Here is a 17,720-nt window from a genome sequence, read left to right on the forward strand (position 1 = left end):
TCTAGAGCACATGGCACAGGATAACATCCAGGTGGTTCTCGAGCAGCTTCACTGAGAGAGACCCAACAACCTCTCAGGGCAAACTGCTCTTGTTTGTGAGCACCCATACAGTAAAGAGGTTCTTCCTCATACTCAGGTGCTTCTGTTTGCTGGCTCTTATCTTACTGCTTGGCACCACAGAGAAGTGCCTATATCCATCTTCTTGGCACCAGCCCGTTAGATATTTATAGACATTCCTGAGGTTCTCCTTTCAGTCATCTCTTCTCAAGGCTGAACAGGCCCCGCTCCCTCAGCCTCACCTCATAAGGGAGATGCTCCAGGTCCCACAATCATCTTTGTAAACCTCCACTGGACCTCTCTATTGCACTGAGCTCAGATGTGGACACAGCACGCACCACGGCTCAGTAAAGGAACAGGATCACCTCCCTCAACTGCTGACATACTCTGCCCTCTTTAGAAAGGAAATCTCTTTGAGGAGTATCGATTGCTTCTGTAAGAGTCACGTTTTCCTTTGCCCCTTGTGGTGATGTTTCCTGACCACGTGTAAAAAGCACCGTCAGTGCCACCACATTCAGGATGCTGTTATAGAAAACGGAAAGGTGGACTGGAAGGCCTTCCAAAGGTGGGATTGCTGCCTCAGCCGGCAGACGCCCCGCATGCCCACCCCTCACGGCCACGGGACCCGTTGTTCCCGAGAGCAGCGCTGTTCCTCCGCCTCCCAGGGGCAGCGGGCGGCTCCCGCCCCTCTGAGGCGAGGCAAGCACCGCCCCCGCCGAGCGCAGCGGGGCCATGGCGGCTCCGCGGGAGCGCGGCCCGGCGCTGGGGCTGGGGCTGGGGCTGGGGCTGGAGCCGGGCAGCGGCGGCAGCACGCAGACATCGCACCGGCTGCTGGCCTACAGCGACGCGCTGCTCTCCATCATCGCCACCGTGATGGTGAGCGCCCGGCGGCGGCGGGAGGGAGGGACGAGCCTGGGGCAGCCGCGGCCGGTCCCGGGTTTCGGGGTGGCCCCGTGCGTGGCCGGCCCGCTCGGCGCTCCCGCGGGGTGCCACCGCCGCTGCGGCTCTTCCCGCGCCGCCCCGCTGTCGCGACATGTGGGCGGCCGGCCCGGAGCGGTGCCGGGGCGCTGCGGCCCGGCAGCAGCTGTGGCTCCAGGGCTGCTCTGGCCACGCCAGCCGCGGGCACCTGCAGGTTGCTCCCCAGGGAAAGAACGCCATGTGCTAATAAACGTTTTGTCATTTCAGATTTTGCCGGTGGCTCACACAAAAATACACCCTGACCAGGTATCACGTGTCTTTTGTTGTTTCTTGCGTCTTCTCAAGTGGATGTAACATCCTCATTTATCAGGCCCGTCATTTCGAGTTACAGGCTTTAAAAAGCTGAAACCATTAACATTAAACCTACCAGAAATTTCATATAGAGCAAGGAGCTGGTGAACTCTAAGTAAAACTTTAAGATGAAGATTTGTGTTATCTGCAGATGTTGTGACATGAAGCCTGAATGAGCTGTATGTTGTAGGCCATAGATTATATCTAGTTACTTCTCTATGAAAAATTAATTGCCCAGCTGACCAAAACATCTTTGAGAAAGCATCTGATTTTCTTGGTAATAAACCATCACTTATAAAAGCCGCTTATATAGCGCAATCTGAACGCTAGTTTTAAAGTCTGGTTCATAATAAATATAGTTTGAATAGGCAAATGTTGAAAAAGAAGACTGCAGAAAACAAATTAATTCTGAAAAAAGACAGGAATTTTAGGAACCAAATCTGGGAAAGTTTACAGGTTTTGTTTACAGTTTTTATTTTATCATTATTTATTTTCCTACTTTTAAAAACAGACCTAAATCTCAGTTTAGGGAGCTCAGATAAGATCTGTAACACAGCAAATATACTACCTGAGCCTATTTAAGCCATTGTAGTGAAATTTGCTGAGGTTAAGCCCTCTATTTTCTCCTTGATAACAATCATCACGTGAAAACCTGTGTGATGCTTCTACTGCAGATGTCAGTGCTGTGAAAATAAAAGAGGCATATTGTGGTCCATGCTCTGAAATGCATTATTATCGTAACAGTGATGGGATAAGACATAAATGTATCACAAGGTGAACAGAGCATTGGGAAGCACTTCAACAGATTGAAGAGATCTGTTGGTACGTCACATGCCTTAGTTCAGCCTTTTTAAGTTCCTAATTAGCTGGTTCCTCTGCAATGTACGAGAAAGATTGTTGGATGGGAACTGCATTCTTGGGAGGCATTTTCAAAAAATAGATTATGTTACTGTACATCCTTTCTTTTTTGCAGATACTGGTAATAATTTCATAACATTTAATTTTTGTTTCTCTGGATGTCACTTCCTGTTTCAGAAATTAGGTGAAAGTGTTCAGCAACTTCTACTAGCAAAAATTGCAGTCTACTTGATGACCTTTTTAATTGTCACAGTGGCATGGGCAGCTCATGTAAGGTAGGAACATGGTGTTCCAATCTGAAGTTAAAACTTAGAAAGTGCAGGAGATGACCATATGTCTGATACATTTCTGGCTCGCTGCCATACTTCTGAATTGTCTTTTGTTGAATAATATTAAAAAATCATTGTGAAGAAATGCTATCCATAGTAGTGAGTAGCTACTCTTACACCACTGCTATAGTGATACAGAGAAAAACAAGCATTATATATCTTTTAGAGTTACTTTTCATTTTACTTCAAAGTCTAGATGGAATTAGACTTCTAGTTATGCTGAAAAAAAATGACTTTGTCATTGCATGTTCCACAACAAAGGAACTTATATGGTACAGCTGGCCTAAGACTCATCTCTCTGTCTTCAGATTATGTATTCATAGAGCTGTGGGTACCTCCACCTGCCATATCCTGGTGGTTAAAAAGAAACTGGCATGCAGCTGTTATACTGGAACCAGGGCCATTTTTGTTTGAATTTTGAAATTTACAGATGTCACTATGCAAGTGGATTGACTGCATTCCAATAAAGGTGTGCAACCTGTAGTTCAATATTTGAAGCTGATACCTCACAGTGCCTTTATCACAGTGCCTTTTTTCACTTGTATAGCAGATGCTGAGGTAAAGTCTTGAATAGTTCAGGGTTTTGTGGAGGGTGATTGGTGCTATTGATTTTAAGTGACAGTTTTGTGGATGAAGAGTTTTGTTAGCAAAGTCTGGGGACATTTGCAAGGAAAGCCTTTTATTTTTGTGCTGCCTCTTCAGGAGAAAATATTTCAATCCTTAAAATGTTGAAAATACTCTGCTATTCAAATAGAAACTAGATTCTTAATAACTGCTCCATGGTTGAACTTGATTATATCTCGCTTTTCAGATTTTTTTAACAAATTACTTCCATATTTGAGCTACATGAGCTTTGGAAGCACCTGGAATACTTACATTAATTCTGAAGCAAAGGAAATAGGGTTTCCCTATACTATCATGAATGTGCAATTTATATATAGTGTTGTAAAATATATTTTGTGAGTTGGCTTGTTTGTGATAACCTTGCCTTGCCTTGCCAGGTTGTTTCAGGTTATAGAGCATATAGATGATGTCCTGGCTCTTCTAAATCTGGTGAGTCTTGTCAGACATCCAGGATGTTTAATACAGCAAATACAGGTCACTTCTTTTTAAGTGTGTCTGTGAAAATACAGAAGTTCCTACTTTAAGTAGCATAAATCTGATGTATTTCCAAGTCAGGAAAATACAAAGATCTTTAGTTCCAAGGTGGCTGATTGATAAGTAACTTGCTTTTAACTTACAAATGTTTTACTATAAGCCAGAAGGAGCTCTGCAGCAGGTTAGTCTGGAGTTCACTTGAGGACACTGAGTACTTTAATATGTTGTTTTAAACTCTGTTCTCTGAAAGTATGCAACCACACAATTAATTTAATTTTGTTCATAAAAGTACTGTTGGAACTCCATGAGATAACACTAGAGAAAATTCTTTTAGAGAAATAGCCTAAGACGTGTGATTCTTACCTAATGTAGCTTTCAAAGCAATACATTTCTTTATGCTTTTCTTTGTCCGGTTGTTTTTTTTTTTTTATTGTTTAGATATGACATATTTGCAATCAGATATTAATGTTCTGGCAAACCAGAAACACTTATTTAGAAGGTGTGGTACATTCAGCATTGCTACTTTAGAAAGAAGTCTCTCAGAAGCTGTAGCAAAATTGTATCTGTGGTATTGGTAACAAAACTGTAGTGTTTTCTAAAATAAGACAATACAATTTGGATAGAGAACATGGAAGATGTTTACAAAACTAGCCATTTGTTGTAGTCAAAGCTCAGCAACTTAAGAAATGTAGTTATTTTTCATGATGCAATACAAGCATTTATCTCTTTGTAAAATACAAAGCAAGCAATGCCCTCATTGAAGATGTGTCCAGAAAATACATATTGTTTCAATATGCTTTTTTTCTATTTTAGGCTTGTATGATGATCATAACCTTCTTGCCATATACAGTAAGTAATTTGCTAAAATCTGTATGTATAAATTACAGTGGGTTTTATTCTTTATTTATTTGGAAAGACTTTACCAAAGTATTTGAAAACCCAGTAAAGTGTTGTAGTAGTATAAACCCTGAATCCATTAACATAGTTATGTGTTGCTTCTTTAAAATTCATGAAGCTATTTTATAACCTTCAAATACTGCATGTTTTAGACCTGGCATAAAATGGGTATTGTAGAACAAAAATTACAGTCATGGAAAATCTTAGTATCTGAGAATCATAGAATACTTTGGGTTGGAAGGGGTTGTTAAAGGTCATAGAGCCAAAGCCCCTGCAAAGATCAGGAACATCTTCAACTGGATGAAGTTACTCAAAGCTTTATCCATGCTCCTCACCTTGTATGTCTCCAGGGACAGGGCAACTTGTGCCAATGTTTCAGCACCCTCATGGTAAGAAATTTCCCATGATTTCCTTTAAAGAAAGCAATGGTAGTAAAAAAGGTCCAAGTTGTCTGATGAGAGTTTTGGTAAGATAAATAAAACTGTGTTTCAAACTCCTCCTTCTATGGCATGACATTTGCCTTTTGTGATTTAGACCAAGTTTGTGGCATCACTTCTGACTTGCTCTGCAAGGTTGAGTCTGGTAGCTGATGGTTCATGTTTAAAATCTGCACAATTTTTGGCCAGATGACCTTAAAAGAATATTTGCAACTGAGTACTAACAGAGCAAAACAGTTGCCTGAAGTGCATCTTGACTGTTTTATGTGTAAGACAGGTACCTGTTTCTCTGTGGATATATATGTCTTATATTTAGTCTGCAAAAAATAAGGCTGTGGTCAATAAAATCATCTTTATCAGCAAGAGAACATTCTTTTTATTTTGCCTTGAAGCTGAAATATTTTTTTGAAACCTGTCAGTGTTACCTTAACACTACACCCTGCTTTTCTTTTTTTTCTTTATTGTCCCCTAAAGAAGCTTCAGAAATTAATATAACAGGGAGCTGTGGAGCTAGGCAAAATAAAGGACTGAAAAAGGTATCCTAATATCAAGAATTTTCACAGCTATGACATCATGTCAACCAAAACCAGTTAAACTTTACGCTTAGGTACAAGCCAGTCTGTAATTATTATGGAGGCACAGTGTCAGAGTGGTTAAGATTTATGACTTTCAACATCAGAGGAAAACCATCTCTTCAGGTTTTTTTGGTTGGGACACCTGCATGTGTTTGTGGCTAGAAATTGCATGTAATGGAATTATGATGAAATGGTAGAAATTGCATGTAATGGAATTACTATGAAATGCAAAATAATATTATTTAGATTTATGAGTTTCAATATTGAATGAAGAGTGCTTCCATTTCTCTGCTGTTATTCCTGTATTGCCTCTTAATTCAATATTTGATCTTGTTGCATTTTTTTCTAGTTTTCCTTAATGGCCTCCTTTCCAGGGGTACCTTTTGGCATCTTCCTGTTCAGTGTCTGTGCTGTTGTCATTGGCCTTATACAGGTATTGGAGCTATCCATTTACATTTTCACTTTTAAATAAACTTTCTTGTGTAGAACTGAAGTTAAATTTTTAGTAAGGAGCACAAATTGCTAAATGTGTTATTTGTAAGGCATTCTTTTTCAAAGTTGTGCCCATAATGATAATGTAATACCTGTAGGTAAGGTGAAAGTTCTCTGTCCTGTAGAGCTGTTTTATGCAACTGAATCAGCTGATCTCAAAGTTCACAGAATTCTTTTCCCACTCTTTCTAAAAATGCCTCGGGGAAAGAACAATTGAATTTCTTCATGAGATCTTTCCAAGGCATGCAGCAGTGGGTGAGAGAACACAGTCTTTGACCCTCAGTCCAGCATCACTCTTCCACCTGTTGCAGTGCTTGGTTGCTTTATGTTCCTTATTACAGAGGTCTTCCTTCCTCTTCAGCAAGGATCCATGGTCATGACAAGCCCTGCAGAGGAGACTTAAAATCTTAGCACGCAGGGTATTGTGAAATCTCAGAGTTTCAAGGACCAGTCTTCCATATGGGAGTGAAGAATAAGTTTGAAAGTGTTTTGGAATTATTTTTTTGGAATTATTTGGAACTATTATTGATTTATAATTCTATGTCTTATATTTGAAATGGTGCATATACTTATATAAGTACAGTAATGCTCTTCTCCTTGCAGGCTGTGATAGTAGCGTATGGATTCTATCACCCACACTTACTGAATCAACAGATACAGGAGTCTGAAAATCAGAATTTCTATAAACGTCATATCTTAAAGATTATCCTAAGAGGACCAGTGTTATGCTTTTTTGCAGCTATCTTTTCTTTTTTCTTTATTCCTTTGGTAAGTTCTCCCAGTTAACTGAAAACTTTGATGCAGCAGTTTGTATCAGTTGCCTTTAGGACTGTGTGTGAAAATAAGGATGTCCATGTTAAATATGCAGATTTTCTCAGTTGCCAGTTCTGTGGTGTTGTAATCATGACTGCTGTTTTGCATTAACTGTATTCAATTACACATATCAACCTGTAACTCGATCCACGAGTTTGTACACTTTAAAAAGAATATTCTGCTACAATATTACTTGCTATGCCCAACTTTTTATTTTAAGCAGTTCTTCTAAACTCTACCTTAGTATCGTACGCATCAGAAGTAGTTGAGATAATATGGGAGGTTATGTGAAATAAACACCACATTGCACAAACTGAAGAGATGTGAATGCCATTCCTGCACTAACTTATGGTGTAAGAGCAAAGAGAGTAAGGAGACTAGTTGGCAAACCTGCATCTCAAAACAAATAGTTTTGGCTAAGGCCTGCTCTTACCTTTTTCTCTTCCATCTTTGTTTAATGGCAGTGAGTTTTTCCTACTTATTAAGAGCTTTAACTTTTATATGGAACCTCTGCTCAGAATTTAAATCTAGTTTTTGAATGTATCTTGAGCTTCAATTCCTCTTGTTCATTAGGAAAATATGGATTTAACTGAATTTTGAGAAAGATTCCAAAGGGATTAGCAGTATTTAAATAATCCCCGAGTTTGTGAGAAATCAGGTTACTGTTGATGAAAGGGGCAATTATGAGTCCAAAGGTGAAAAGGCCTAGTTGTATCTGAAAATATGTTTTTCTCTTCTCCCTCACTCCATTCACTGTAGGTTTTTTGTTTGTTTTTAATATTAGCAACAGTGAAACTAGTCTTCAAGTCGCCCCTGTGCTTATTCCTGTGCAAAGCCTGTGAACCGCTTTGGACCCACCAATGCATTTTTGTGACACAAATAGTAGAATCATAGAATATCATGAATTGGAAGGACCTGTAAGAATCATGTGGGATAATCCGTCAACTTCCAAAGCAGTTATTCCTGCATTTTTTGTTAACAGAATTATTTCCCTGCTTTTTTAGCTTGCTTCATTTGTGGTATTAAATTAGCTATAAAAAAGCAATATTTGGTTCCACATGCAGTATTCAGGAGGTGCATGTGCATTTCAGATGAGCCTTTTTCTTTTTGAAAGTCAAGATTTGTTTTTCTCAATGTGATTAGATCTGAGATTAACAGTTTCATATTAAAGTTCAAATTTAATTTGTTTTTTGACAACTATGTTTAAACTCTTCTTCTTCTTCTTCTCCTATAGTCTTATGTACTTCTTGGACTTGTAATCGTTTTTCCACATCTCACTCGATTAATCACATGGTGTAAAACCAAAGTTGTTGGTGAGTAACAAAATTCTTAGGAATATGCTCAGATTACGTTGTCAACATGTTATCCAAACAGCCTGCAATGAAGTAATTTTAGTTCTGCTTTCATTTTCAGTTTTGGAACATAGTGCTTTTAGAGTTTATTGATGTACTTCTAAACAGTGTCTGCCTTGTCCCTAGTTTCCCATAATTGTGATGAGATTTGTGTAGGGCATAACACATTTAAAGATCATTTTCCAGTGCAAAACCTCTCTGGTTTGTCCTGATTATGCACGAGCATGCAGACGCACACAGCTACAGGCATGACGGCAACAGGCCATCTATCCGTTTTCCCTCCTCAGAAGGGAACATTGGGTTGGAAGAGCATAGGAAGAAAGCAAGCTCTATGCCTGTATCACTTTCTTCCCTGCAATGCTGAATAATCACACATTTTCAAACCGGCAAGTGCTCCACCTGTAAATCAAACTTTCTCACAGTAGTTAACTCTTCGGGGTATTACATCTCATTAATCTAACTGCTGTGGTCTAAAGAGGTGCCTTCATGTATGTCTTAAGTTGGCCTAAATTCATGCTTCCTTCCCTCATGTACTTTCTGCCCTCCTTGTGTCACAACTAACAATGGCACAACCATAGCAACAATCTGAGCTGCACTATTGCCAAAAGTAAAGGAGGAGGGGATATCATGGAACCTACTCAGCTGAAAGGTGCAGTGTCCCTCTGAGAGGGACCACAAAAACACTGAACAGATAATGTCTTTGGAACTGACATTCCTGAGCTGGGTGAGAAGAATAACACCTTTGTGCTGCTATTGCTGCTGTTCAGACAGGCTGTCTGTTCACAGTGCAAATGGGAGCATACTTCTGACTCCCCCATGTGGTAGCAATAATAGGGAGGCAGAAGTGCTTTGAAAGGATGAAGACAGACTCTCAAAGCCTGAGAATAAACACGTACAAATATTGTCCATGCTTATTGTGATGGGGCCACTGTGGTTTGTGGTCAGGTCATGTCTGTATGTCTCACCCTGTCAGATGGCTGACATAAATCACTCCTTTATTGAATTTCTTGTGATTACACTTGTTTTGCATTCCTGCAGAACCTTAACCTTGCACAGTCTGTACTCCTGTATTTTGGCTAGCTAGGCAATTCTGAGTCCAGTCTTGAGATACGTGTTTGACATTTCCTATAAAAGCTACACCTTTTGACCAAAGGCTTGAATTATTTTAAATCAGGTCATTTGATATCCCAGTTCGCTCTCCATGCTCCAGAGGGTTTGTTTTCTGCCATGTGGTATAAGTTCTCTGTGCTGTCACAGATGCCCTACAGCTATTAGGGCTTCTTGAGGCACAGCATCTGATTTGTTTTGTTCAATTACAGCTTTGAGTCACTTTTCACTTGGTGGAAATGGTTTGCCATATGGTTTAAAGGACACAGCTTTTTTTTTTTTTTTTTGTTCCTGAAGCCCTTGTCTTGAAAGAAATAGGAACTTCAAGGAGAGGCACATACACCAGAAAAAGTAGAGTGACTGACCTGTATGGACGACTGGCACCCTTCTTTCTACCAAAAAACTTTGGCTGATGGGGAGAAAGGGAGGTCACCATAGGTTGTTGAACTACCTTATTTTATGCTTCTTTCTTCTTTCATTATTAAGGCTCTGGATTTGTTTCCAGGTCAGAGAGGTGAAGAGGAGGAACCTCATAGCTTAGAAACCTTCACTTTTTACCTCAGTGAGCCTCTGAGTAAGGAACGGGTAGAAGCATTCAGTGACGGAGTCTATGCTATTGTAGCAACCCTGCTCATTTTGGATATATGGTAAGGCATTGTGCTGGTTCTTATGCTTCATTTTATTGACGGTATTATATTAATACAACTTTAGTTTATATGTAATATTTGAGGAAATAAAATTAACCAGATGTTGTCTTTGACTTCTAAAACCTGCAGTGGTTGCTTTAAGGTATGATTTTCTGGAAAGACACAGCACAAACCAAAGATACTTCTAACACGCACGTTATAGCAGTAATGATCATCAATGTGTGTAATACATGGTTAATGTGTGTGTAATGTTGTAATTCATGTGTGTTACACACATTGTTACATCAATGTGTGTAATGTTGGGATGTGAAGTCTTGAAGAAAAAGCTTCTTTTTTTTCCTTAATTATGTTTTCAGATGAAAGGTTTTTATCAGTAAAAGCTGTTTTGTCACTGTGGCAACTTTATTAACCCATTGAAATGCCAGTTTACATTCAGATTTCCTTTTATATATAATTACTTTGCAGAGCTGTTATTTGAAACACTATTTCTAAGTTATAAATTATGGAAGTACAGAGTGGATGCCTATTGTTCGCTACTTGGTCAAAGTAAAGCAGCATAGTTCAGTGTTGCTCCAGATGTGTTTTTATAATAGTAATATGCAAAGTAAAGTAATTTTTTTCTCCACAGTGAAGACAATGTTCCCGATCCCAGAGAAGTTGAGGAAAAGTTCCATGGCAGTCTTCTTGAAGCTTTAAGTGAATATGGGCCAAACTACCTTGCTTACTTTGGCTCGTTTGTTACAATCGGTCTCCTGTGGTTTGTCCATCACTCACTTTTCCTTTATGTAACAAAAGCTACCCGATTAATGGGACTGCTTAACATACTTTCCTTGGCTTTCATTGGTGGGCTTCCACTGGCTTACCAGCTGACCAGTGAATTTGCAGAAAAGTCTCATAATGAAATAGAAGCCATTCAGGTCAGCTGTGTTATCACTTTCTTTGCCAGCATATTTCAGTTTGCAATATGGACTACAGCCCTTCTCAATGAAGAGGAAACTTTGCATCCCTTTGCTAGATACGGTGGCAAGGAGCATGCCTTCATGTTTGCCAAGCTGGCTCTCTACCCTTGTGTAAGCCTTGGGGCCTTCTTTGTAACTTGCTTGTTAAGTGAATTTAGCACAGCAGTTTTCCATCTTATGCAGATTGTAATCCCATTTGCTTTCCTTGCCTTGCGCATTTTTGTTAGAATTTCTTTAACTGCCATAAAGTCTGTGATGTCTCTCTCCAGGCGGAAGGTTGTATTGTTAGAAGAAGAGGAGGCATGTTTGTCTCCAAATGAAGCACTGTCTTAATTTTCCGCACAGTGCATGTGAAGTTACAAGATTACCTTCAGTTCCTCTGATTCACATTATATTCTTGTGTGGATTATATCGACCTAAACCAAAGCCTGTATCGACCATAACTGGGGCATATTTGTGTTTTACCCTGGTCATGCTCGAGACCCTTTCTCCAAAATCTGCTATTGAAAATATTGGGTAAATAGAGGATACAAAGAAAAGCATGTTCCCCTTTTTTTAGGGTTGCCCTATAGGAAAAAAATGCTGCTTGACGTGTAACTGCAACGATGATTGATTAAGAAGTGCACAGATGCCCAGAAAAATGGCAGCCAACCAGACATAGAAGTTGGTTGTGCTTCTGTGTAAGAGAATGTGTGGCGTGAATGATATGGAGACCTCTGGATTTCTGGATGGTGTGTCATAGTAAAACATTTGTTCATACAAGTTTCTGGTGTCCTTTTCTTAAAAATTTTTTTTTCAATGGTTACACTGTCTGTTCTGTATAATCAGAAACTGGGGATAGCATTCAGAAATCTACCTGTGAATGCTTCTGTGTGTGAGTTTAGATGGCAGTTGCAATTGTGAGAGCAATCTTCCAGGCCACCTGAACACGAGTTGGCATGTCTGTTCTTTTGAAAGAAAGAATATATGTAACAGATGAGGATTCATGTGGCTTTGCATCCATGTTTCAACTAGCATTGATATTTTCTGGGGAAGAGAGCTGTGGGACTAGAGGTAAGGTTTTTTTCTGTGCTGCAGCAGCTGCTCATCTGAAGTGTTTGGGTTTCTCAGGCTTTTTGTGTCTGTTTTCATGCGTGTGAATGGAACATTCTTCTGTTGCTCTGAAGGCATGATGCCATTTTCAAAGAGAGTATGAGACTGCCATGTATGAGAGTTCCACACCTGATAAGGGAGTTGAGCTTTTTCCTGTGTACTGGATAACTAAGGTGTCCCACAGATTGCTGCATCTCAGGAAGACAGCAGAAGAAACAAATCCTGTTCCTGTAAGTTCCTGTACATCATATGTTGCCTTTTTTTTTTACTCTTGTGTGCACTTGGATAAACTTTATGCTTTTCAAGTCATCTAATCTCTGGCTGCCCTGGAAGCCGATACATTTCTTTTTGGCAGAGCAATTAATTTGTATCTTGAATTGTCTTAGTGCCTGACAACTTTAATGCCATAAATAAAGGCATTTGGGGAATTTTGTTGTTCATCATAAAAAAAATACTGTGGCAAAGTATGCCTGTATAAATTATAGGTGAAAACAAATGGAAGTATCTTGTTTCTGTTGAGATCAGTCTTGAAAGCACTTGTGCTTTTGTTTTGAAGCACCTTGATACCTATGTGTAATTGTGAATATTACATACTTCTTGTGGAGAGTATGTTCAGCTATTCAAGGGGATTTATACCTATTTGTGGTTAAATTACTTGCATTGTGTTGTGTATATGTTTTTTCTGATACTTAATAAAAACACTTTTCATTCTGTATGGTTTTGTTTCTAATGTGTAGCAGGCACGTCGTAAGTAGTGAATATGTGTATTTGTAATAAATTTCAGTCAGTGAAAAAACAAAGCTTCAAGCCATTTATTTCTTCTCTACAGGTGAACCTTAAGTTCTATGTCTGTAATTAAAATTATGTTAAATTGGGTTTTTCCTTCAAAATCATCAAGGTCCCCTTCCAACCTCAGCAATTTTGTGACTTCTTATAAAACACCAAAATGCTTTTAATGTGATGTAAAGAAATGTTGATTCTACTTCTGCTGGTACCTTAAGAAAATGAAACCCAAAAACTGAATCTCACCAAGGAATTTCATTCCAGTGTGTACAAGGTTACTTTGTATAAAGCAATGTATAAATACTGTGAGGCACTGTATTGGCGCAATAATGCACTTTTAAAATGTATTTCTTTATTCCTCTTAAAAATAAGCAATTTGTTCTGCAGCAAAACAATTTTATTTTTGCTTGTAGTCAAGATAGAGGTATTCAACCTAAATTTGGTAGTATCTCAGAGACTAAACCTGACGGCAAACATGATGTGAGACTGTATAAGCAGAGCTGGTTTAGCATAATTTTAAGTTCTTGAGAAACAATCTGCATTAATTTGAAGTGTATCATTCTCAAGCTCATTCCCAAGTGTAACTGCAACTAGGTGTTCTTTACAGAATTACTAATGACCACAGGCTTTTGTATCTATGAATACTAAAGTGAAATACAACAATTATTATAATCCCAGAATCACAGAGTGGATGTCATTGAAAAGGGCTTCTGAAGACCATCCACACCAAGCCTCCAGTTTAAAGTAGGGTTGGGTAGAATGGTTACCGAGGTCTGTGTCCAGTCACCCTGAGCATCTGCACAGGTACACCATAACCACTCAGTAGGTTACAGCATGATGAAATCATTAATGTTGGAAGAGACCTTTAAACCATCCAGTCCAGCCATCCACCCGACACTGCCACTGTAACCCCTAAAGCACATCATACACAGCACCACATACACATGCCTCTCAAACACTTCCAGGGATGGTGACTCCACCACCTCTCTGGGCAAGCTATGCCAATACCTGACCCCCCTGACAGTGAAAAAATATTTATAGTATCTGTTTTCAAACGACGTAACCCGTTTTAATGTCCAATTACCCTTATTAGTTAAAAAAAAAAAAAAAAGTTTTTTCCTTCAATTTAAAATTAATTTCCTGCATTGGGACTGTGTCCGATCATAAGCCTTGCTGCACACCGATGCGATTCCCCTGGCTGGTTCTGACGGGCGGCATGCTCTCACGGCCCTCAGCCCCTCCCCGTGGCACACGCAGCACGGCCTGCGCCGCCGCGGCTCCCGCAGTGACGTGATCGCCAACCTCGGCAAGCACAACAGCACAGGAAATCGGTTTCTGTGTCAGGGCTGCTCCCCGCCCCTTCCTGCCGCCGCGCTCAGTGCCGCCGCCGCTGCTGCCGCCAGGATGATCCCGCCGGTGCAGGTGTCCCCGCTGATCAAGGTGAGCGCGGCGGGGCGATCGCCTGGGGCTGCCGGTGGTGCCTGGAGGGCCGGCCGGGCCGGCGGGCTCGGCGGGCCGGGGCGGGGGGCGGTGGGGCCGGCTGTGCCTGTGCGCTGAGCGAACGGCGCGTCCTTGTCTCTGCCTCCTGCAGTTCACGCGGTACTCGGCGCTGCTCGTGGGGATGATCTACGGCAAGAAGCGATACGGTGAGTGCGGCGTCCCGGGCGGCCGCTCCCCGCTCCCCGCTCCCCGCAGCCGCCCCGCAAGGGCACCTTGAGATGGCCTGGCCGCCATTTCCCCCCTCCGGCCGCCACCGTGCTGCCAGGACGGCCCTGCTGGTGTGAAGCCACAGATCCGTACGAAATGTGCTTTTGTGCCAGCAGAACTGGGTTTTCCTCCTTTTTGAGCGAGCCCGCAGGCGCGGAGCTTTCCGACAGGGGTTCGGGAAGCTGTGTTTTAAAGGGGTTGTGTTAATGGCAGACTACCTGAAGCCGATTGCTGAAGAAGAGAGAAGAATAGAGGCGGAGGAGAAAAAGAAACGTGAAGAACTGGAGCGGATTGCAAAAGAGCTCGCGGAAGGTAGTTCTTAAGTTTATTCATCACATACTGTCTTGCAGGTGTTTGGCTGCAGGACTGCTGTTCACCGCAGTGCTCTTAGGAGAAATTGAGGCCTGCAGCTCATCCCTGGAGGCAGTGGTTAGGGCCATGTGAAGAGTACATAGTGCTGCTGTGTAATGATACCTGCGTTTTAAAAAGCTCCTCAGAGCAATAGTTAATGCTTTTGAGACAGTCATGATTTGTTAAATGGCTCGGTTTCCACTGAGAGAACAAATTGCTAATAGCCACTGGTTATTCTGTGAGGAATAACTGATTCCATATACTAAGTGTAGCCGGATGTCCCTTACTCGTCTGAATGTGCAGTCCCTTTTCTCCATGCAGCGTAAAAACCTCACAGATGTGACTATCTAAACTAGAAGCCATAGGCAACTTGAGACTTTTAAGTGGTGTCACAGGTGTGTTGTTAGAGGTCAGCTTGATTTTTTGTATCTTGTAGGGTTAGAGGTCACCTTCATTTGTTGTATCTCTTGCATGAAGAGAGTATGCTGGAGGGCATCACATGCAACTAATACTACTGCTTTTTTTCTCATTCCCTTCCACCTATACTATTCCTGCTGCAGCATTGTTTCCCTTGCCCTTAGGATTATTTCTTGTGTCCCCTGTACTGTTCTAACAGAGGATTCCTTCCCCGCCACCAGACAGAGGAATGTGCTCTTTAGCTTTGATTCACTTAGGTATTTTAGGTAGATTTAAAACTAAGAAGAATTTTAGGAAAATGGATTAACAGCTCAAGCTGTTCTTGGTGCATATACACACTCAGTAACTCTTTCCATGGGAAATAGTTACAATTGTATTGCCCTAAACAAAACTAATGCTGAATAAAAACACTAAAATTACATTAACTACACACAGAGAAAATCAAATATGATTTGTATCACATACTAAAGATAAAGCTATTTTGCCATCTTAAATACATTATCTCCATTGGTCATGGACTAAATAAATGAATCTTTTAGGTGTTGTCTAGTTAGAGGAAGCCTTCTGTATTTTTGAAGGGTGATGTTGTGCTGTACTATTTCCAGTCCACTTAGTAAGGAAATTTCTCCTTTAGAATTCCTTTACAATATTTAAAAGTGGCACAAAGGTGACAGGTCTGTTGTTCCCAACAACAGTCTTGGTGTGTTTTTTTCAGAAAAGCAATTGTTAAACTTCCATAATGTGCAGTGCAGTCGCTAAAGATTGTTTCTTAAAGATGTACATACCTGTAGTGGTTAATTTTTGGGGCTTATTTGGCTTGTCAGTTCAGAAGACTGTCTTTTACTACTGAGTAAACTTAAAAGGTTGCCTTTACCTCCAAGCTATGAATTACAATTCTATTGGATATACAGAAATAGGGATCATAAAAACTGGCTAGAAAGAAACTACGTAAAGGTAGTCTTTGATTCCACTAATGCTTTGTGTATTTTAGTTCTGCATGGGAGTGGCTAGTAGTCCTAACTATGTTTGTGTTTTCTTCCATTCTAGCAAGTGAAGATTCCATACTGAAATAAACAACAGATTTCGGCTGAATTTCACACATGGAAATACATGGCTAGGCTTTGAGCTGTCCAGTGGTTTTTGAATTCTGTGTGGTGTTCTACCAATAAAGTACTTACTACACTTCAGTTGGTATTTTTTGAGTGAATTGCACTGAACAGCAGCCTAAATACTTTGAGAATGTGACAGGAAGCATCTGTCACAATCTAGCTATTGTTGCAACTGAAACACCCCATTGTATTCCCTCAGCAATAGCCAGTCACTACACTCATTACCCACAGGTAATGATGACGATCAGAAAATATGTACAATTTGATATACACAGGCAGGTGGGGGAGACTGGAGAGGCACTGACTGTCTGAATCTGTTATTTAAATGGCTTGACTGGGGAGTTTCATAAAACCACAGAATGTTAAGGGGTTGCAAGGGACCTTCAAGATCATCTAGCCCCAACATTCCCCTACCATGGGCAGGGACACCTCGCACTAGATCAGGTTGCTCAAGACCTTGTCCAGCCTGGCTTTGAATAGTGCCTGGGTTGGGGCATCCACAATCTCCCTGGGCAACCTGTTCTAGTATTTCACCACCTTCACAGTAAAATAATTTCTTTCCAATGTCTAACCTACATTTCCCATCTTACAACATAAAAATGGAGTTTGTACCCATTACTCCTTGTCCTTTCACTACAGTTCCTGACAAAGTGTCTGTCTCCAGTTTCCCTGTAGGACCTTTCAGATACTGGGAGGCTGCTATGAGGTCTCCACACAGCCTTCTCCAGGATGAGCAGACCCAACTTCCTCAGTCTGTCTGCAGGGGAAGTGTTCCAGTCCTCATACCAACGTCATGGCCTCCTCTGGACTTGCTCCAACAGTTCCATGTCCTTCTTATGTTGGGGGCACTGGAACTGTTCCCAGCACTCCGGGTGGAGTCCTGCTGGAGCAGAGGGCCAGAATCCCTTCCCTGGCCCTGCTGGCCATGCTGCTTGGGATGCAGCCTAGGATTCCATTGGCCTTCTGGGCTGTGAGTGCACATTGCTGGGTGATGTTGGGTTTTTCACCAACCATCACCCCCAAGTGCTCAGCAGGGCTGCTCTCAATCACTTCTCCACCCAACCTGTAGGTGTGTCTGGGATTGTCCTGACCCAAGTGCAGGACTTTGCACTTGGCCTTGTTGAACTTCATGGGGTTTGCACAGTCCCACCTCTCCAGCCTGTCCAGGTCCCTCTGGATGGCATCCCTTCCCTCTAGCATGTTGACTGCCCGACACAGCTTGGTGTCAGTGGCAAACTTGCTGAGAGTGCCCTCAGTCCCACTGTCCATGTCACTGGCAAGATGTTGAACAGCAACAGCCCCAATACTGACCCCTGAGAGAGACCACTGGTCACTGCTCTCTGCATGAACAATGAGCTGTTGACCGTAATT

The 17,720-nt window shown here is 41.3% G+C and overlaps 2 protein-coding genes across 3 annotated transcripts; both read left to right on the forward strand.

The window, feature by feature from the left end:
• Nucleotides 1–739: 739 nt before the first annotated feature.
• Nucleotides 740–12,697, forward strand: TMEM175 (transmembrane protein 175). 2 transcript variants are annotated; one of them, XM_085043853.1, is made up of 10 exons: nucleotides 740–933; nucleotides 1,243–1,281; nucleotides 2,362–2,459; nucleotides 3,515–3,566; nucleotides 4,425–4,460; nucleotides 5,870–5,953; nucleotides 6,616–6,780; nucleotides 8,060–8,138; nucleotides 9,790–9,931; nucleotides 10,560–12,697. In XM_085043853.1, the coding sequence occupies exons 1-10, from the start codon at nucleotides 790–792 to the stop codon at nucleotides 11,221–11,223; spliced, it is 1,503 nt and encodes a 500-aa protein (XP_084899979.1). In that variant the 5' UTR covers nucleotides 740–789; the 3' UTR covers nucleotides 11,224–12,697. The 2 variants fall into 2 exon arrangements, with proteins under 2 accessions (XP_084899979.1, XP_084899980.1); XM_085043854.1 differs by lacking the exons at nucleotides 740–933; nucleotides 1,243–1,281 and adding an exon at nucleotides 1,304–1,505.
• A 1,347-nt stretch (nucleotides 12,698–14,044) lies between these two features.
• Nucleotides 14,045–16,427, forward strand: ATP5ME (ATP synthase membrane subunit e). The gene is made up of 4 exons (XM_085043855.1): nucleotides 14,045–14,205; nucleotides 14,357–14,411; nucleotides 14,686–14,784; nucleotides 16,288–16,427. The coding sequence occupies exons 1-4, from the start codon at nucleotides 14,170–14,172 to the stop codon at nucleotides 16,311–16,313; spliced, it is 216 nt and encodes a 71-aa protein (XP_084899981.1). The 5' UTR covers nucleotides 14,045–14,169; the 3' UTR covers nucleotides 16,314–16,427.
• Nucleotides 16,428–17,720: the final 1,293 nt, after the last annotated feature.

Source organism: Lichenostomus cassidix, chromosome Z (genome assembly GCF_008360975.1).
Source record: "Lichenostomus cassidix isolate B80296 chromosome Z, HeHo_3.0, whole genome shotgun sequence".
Taxonomy (NCBI): domain Eukaryota; kingdom Metazoa; phylum Chordata; class Aves; order Passeriformes; family Meliphagidae; genus Lichenostomus; species Lichenostomus cassidix.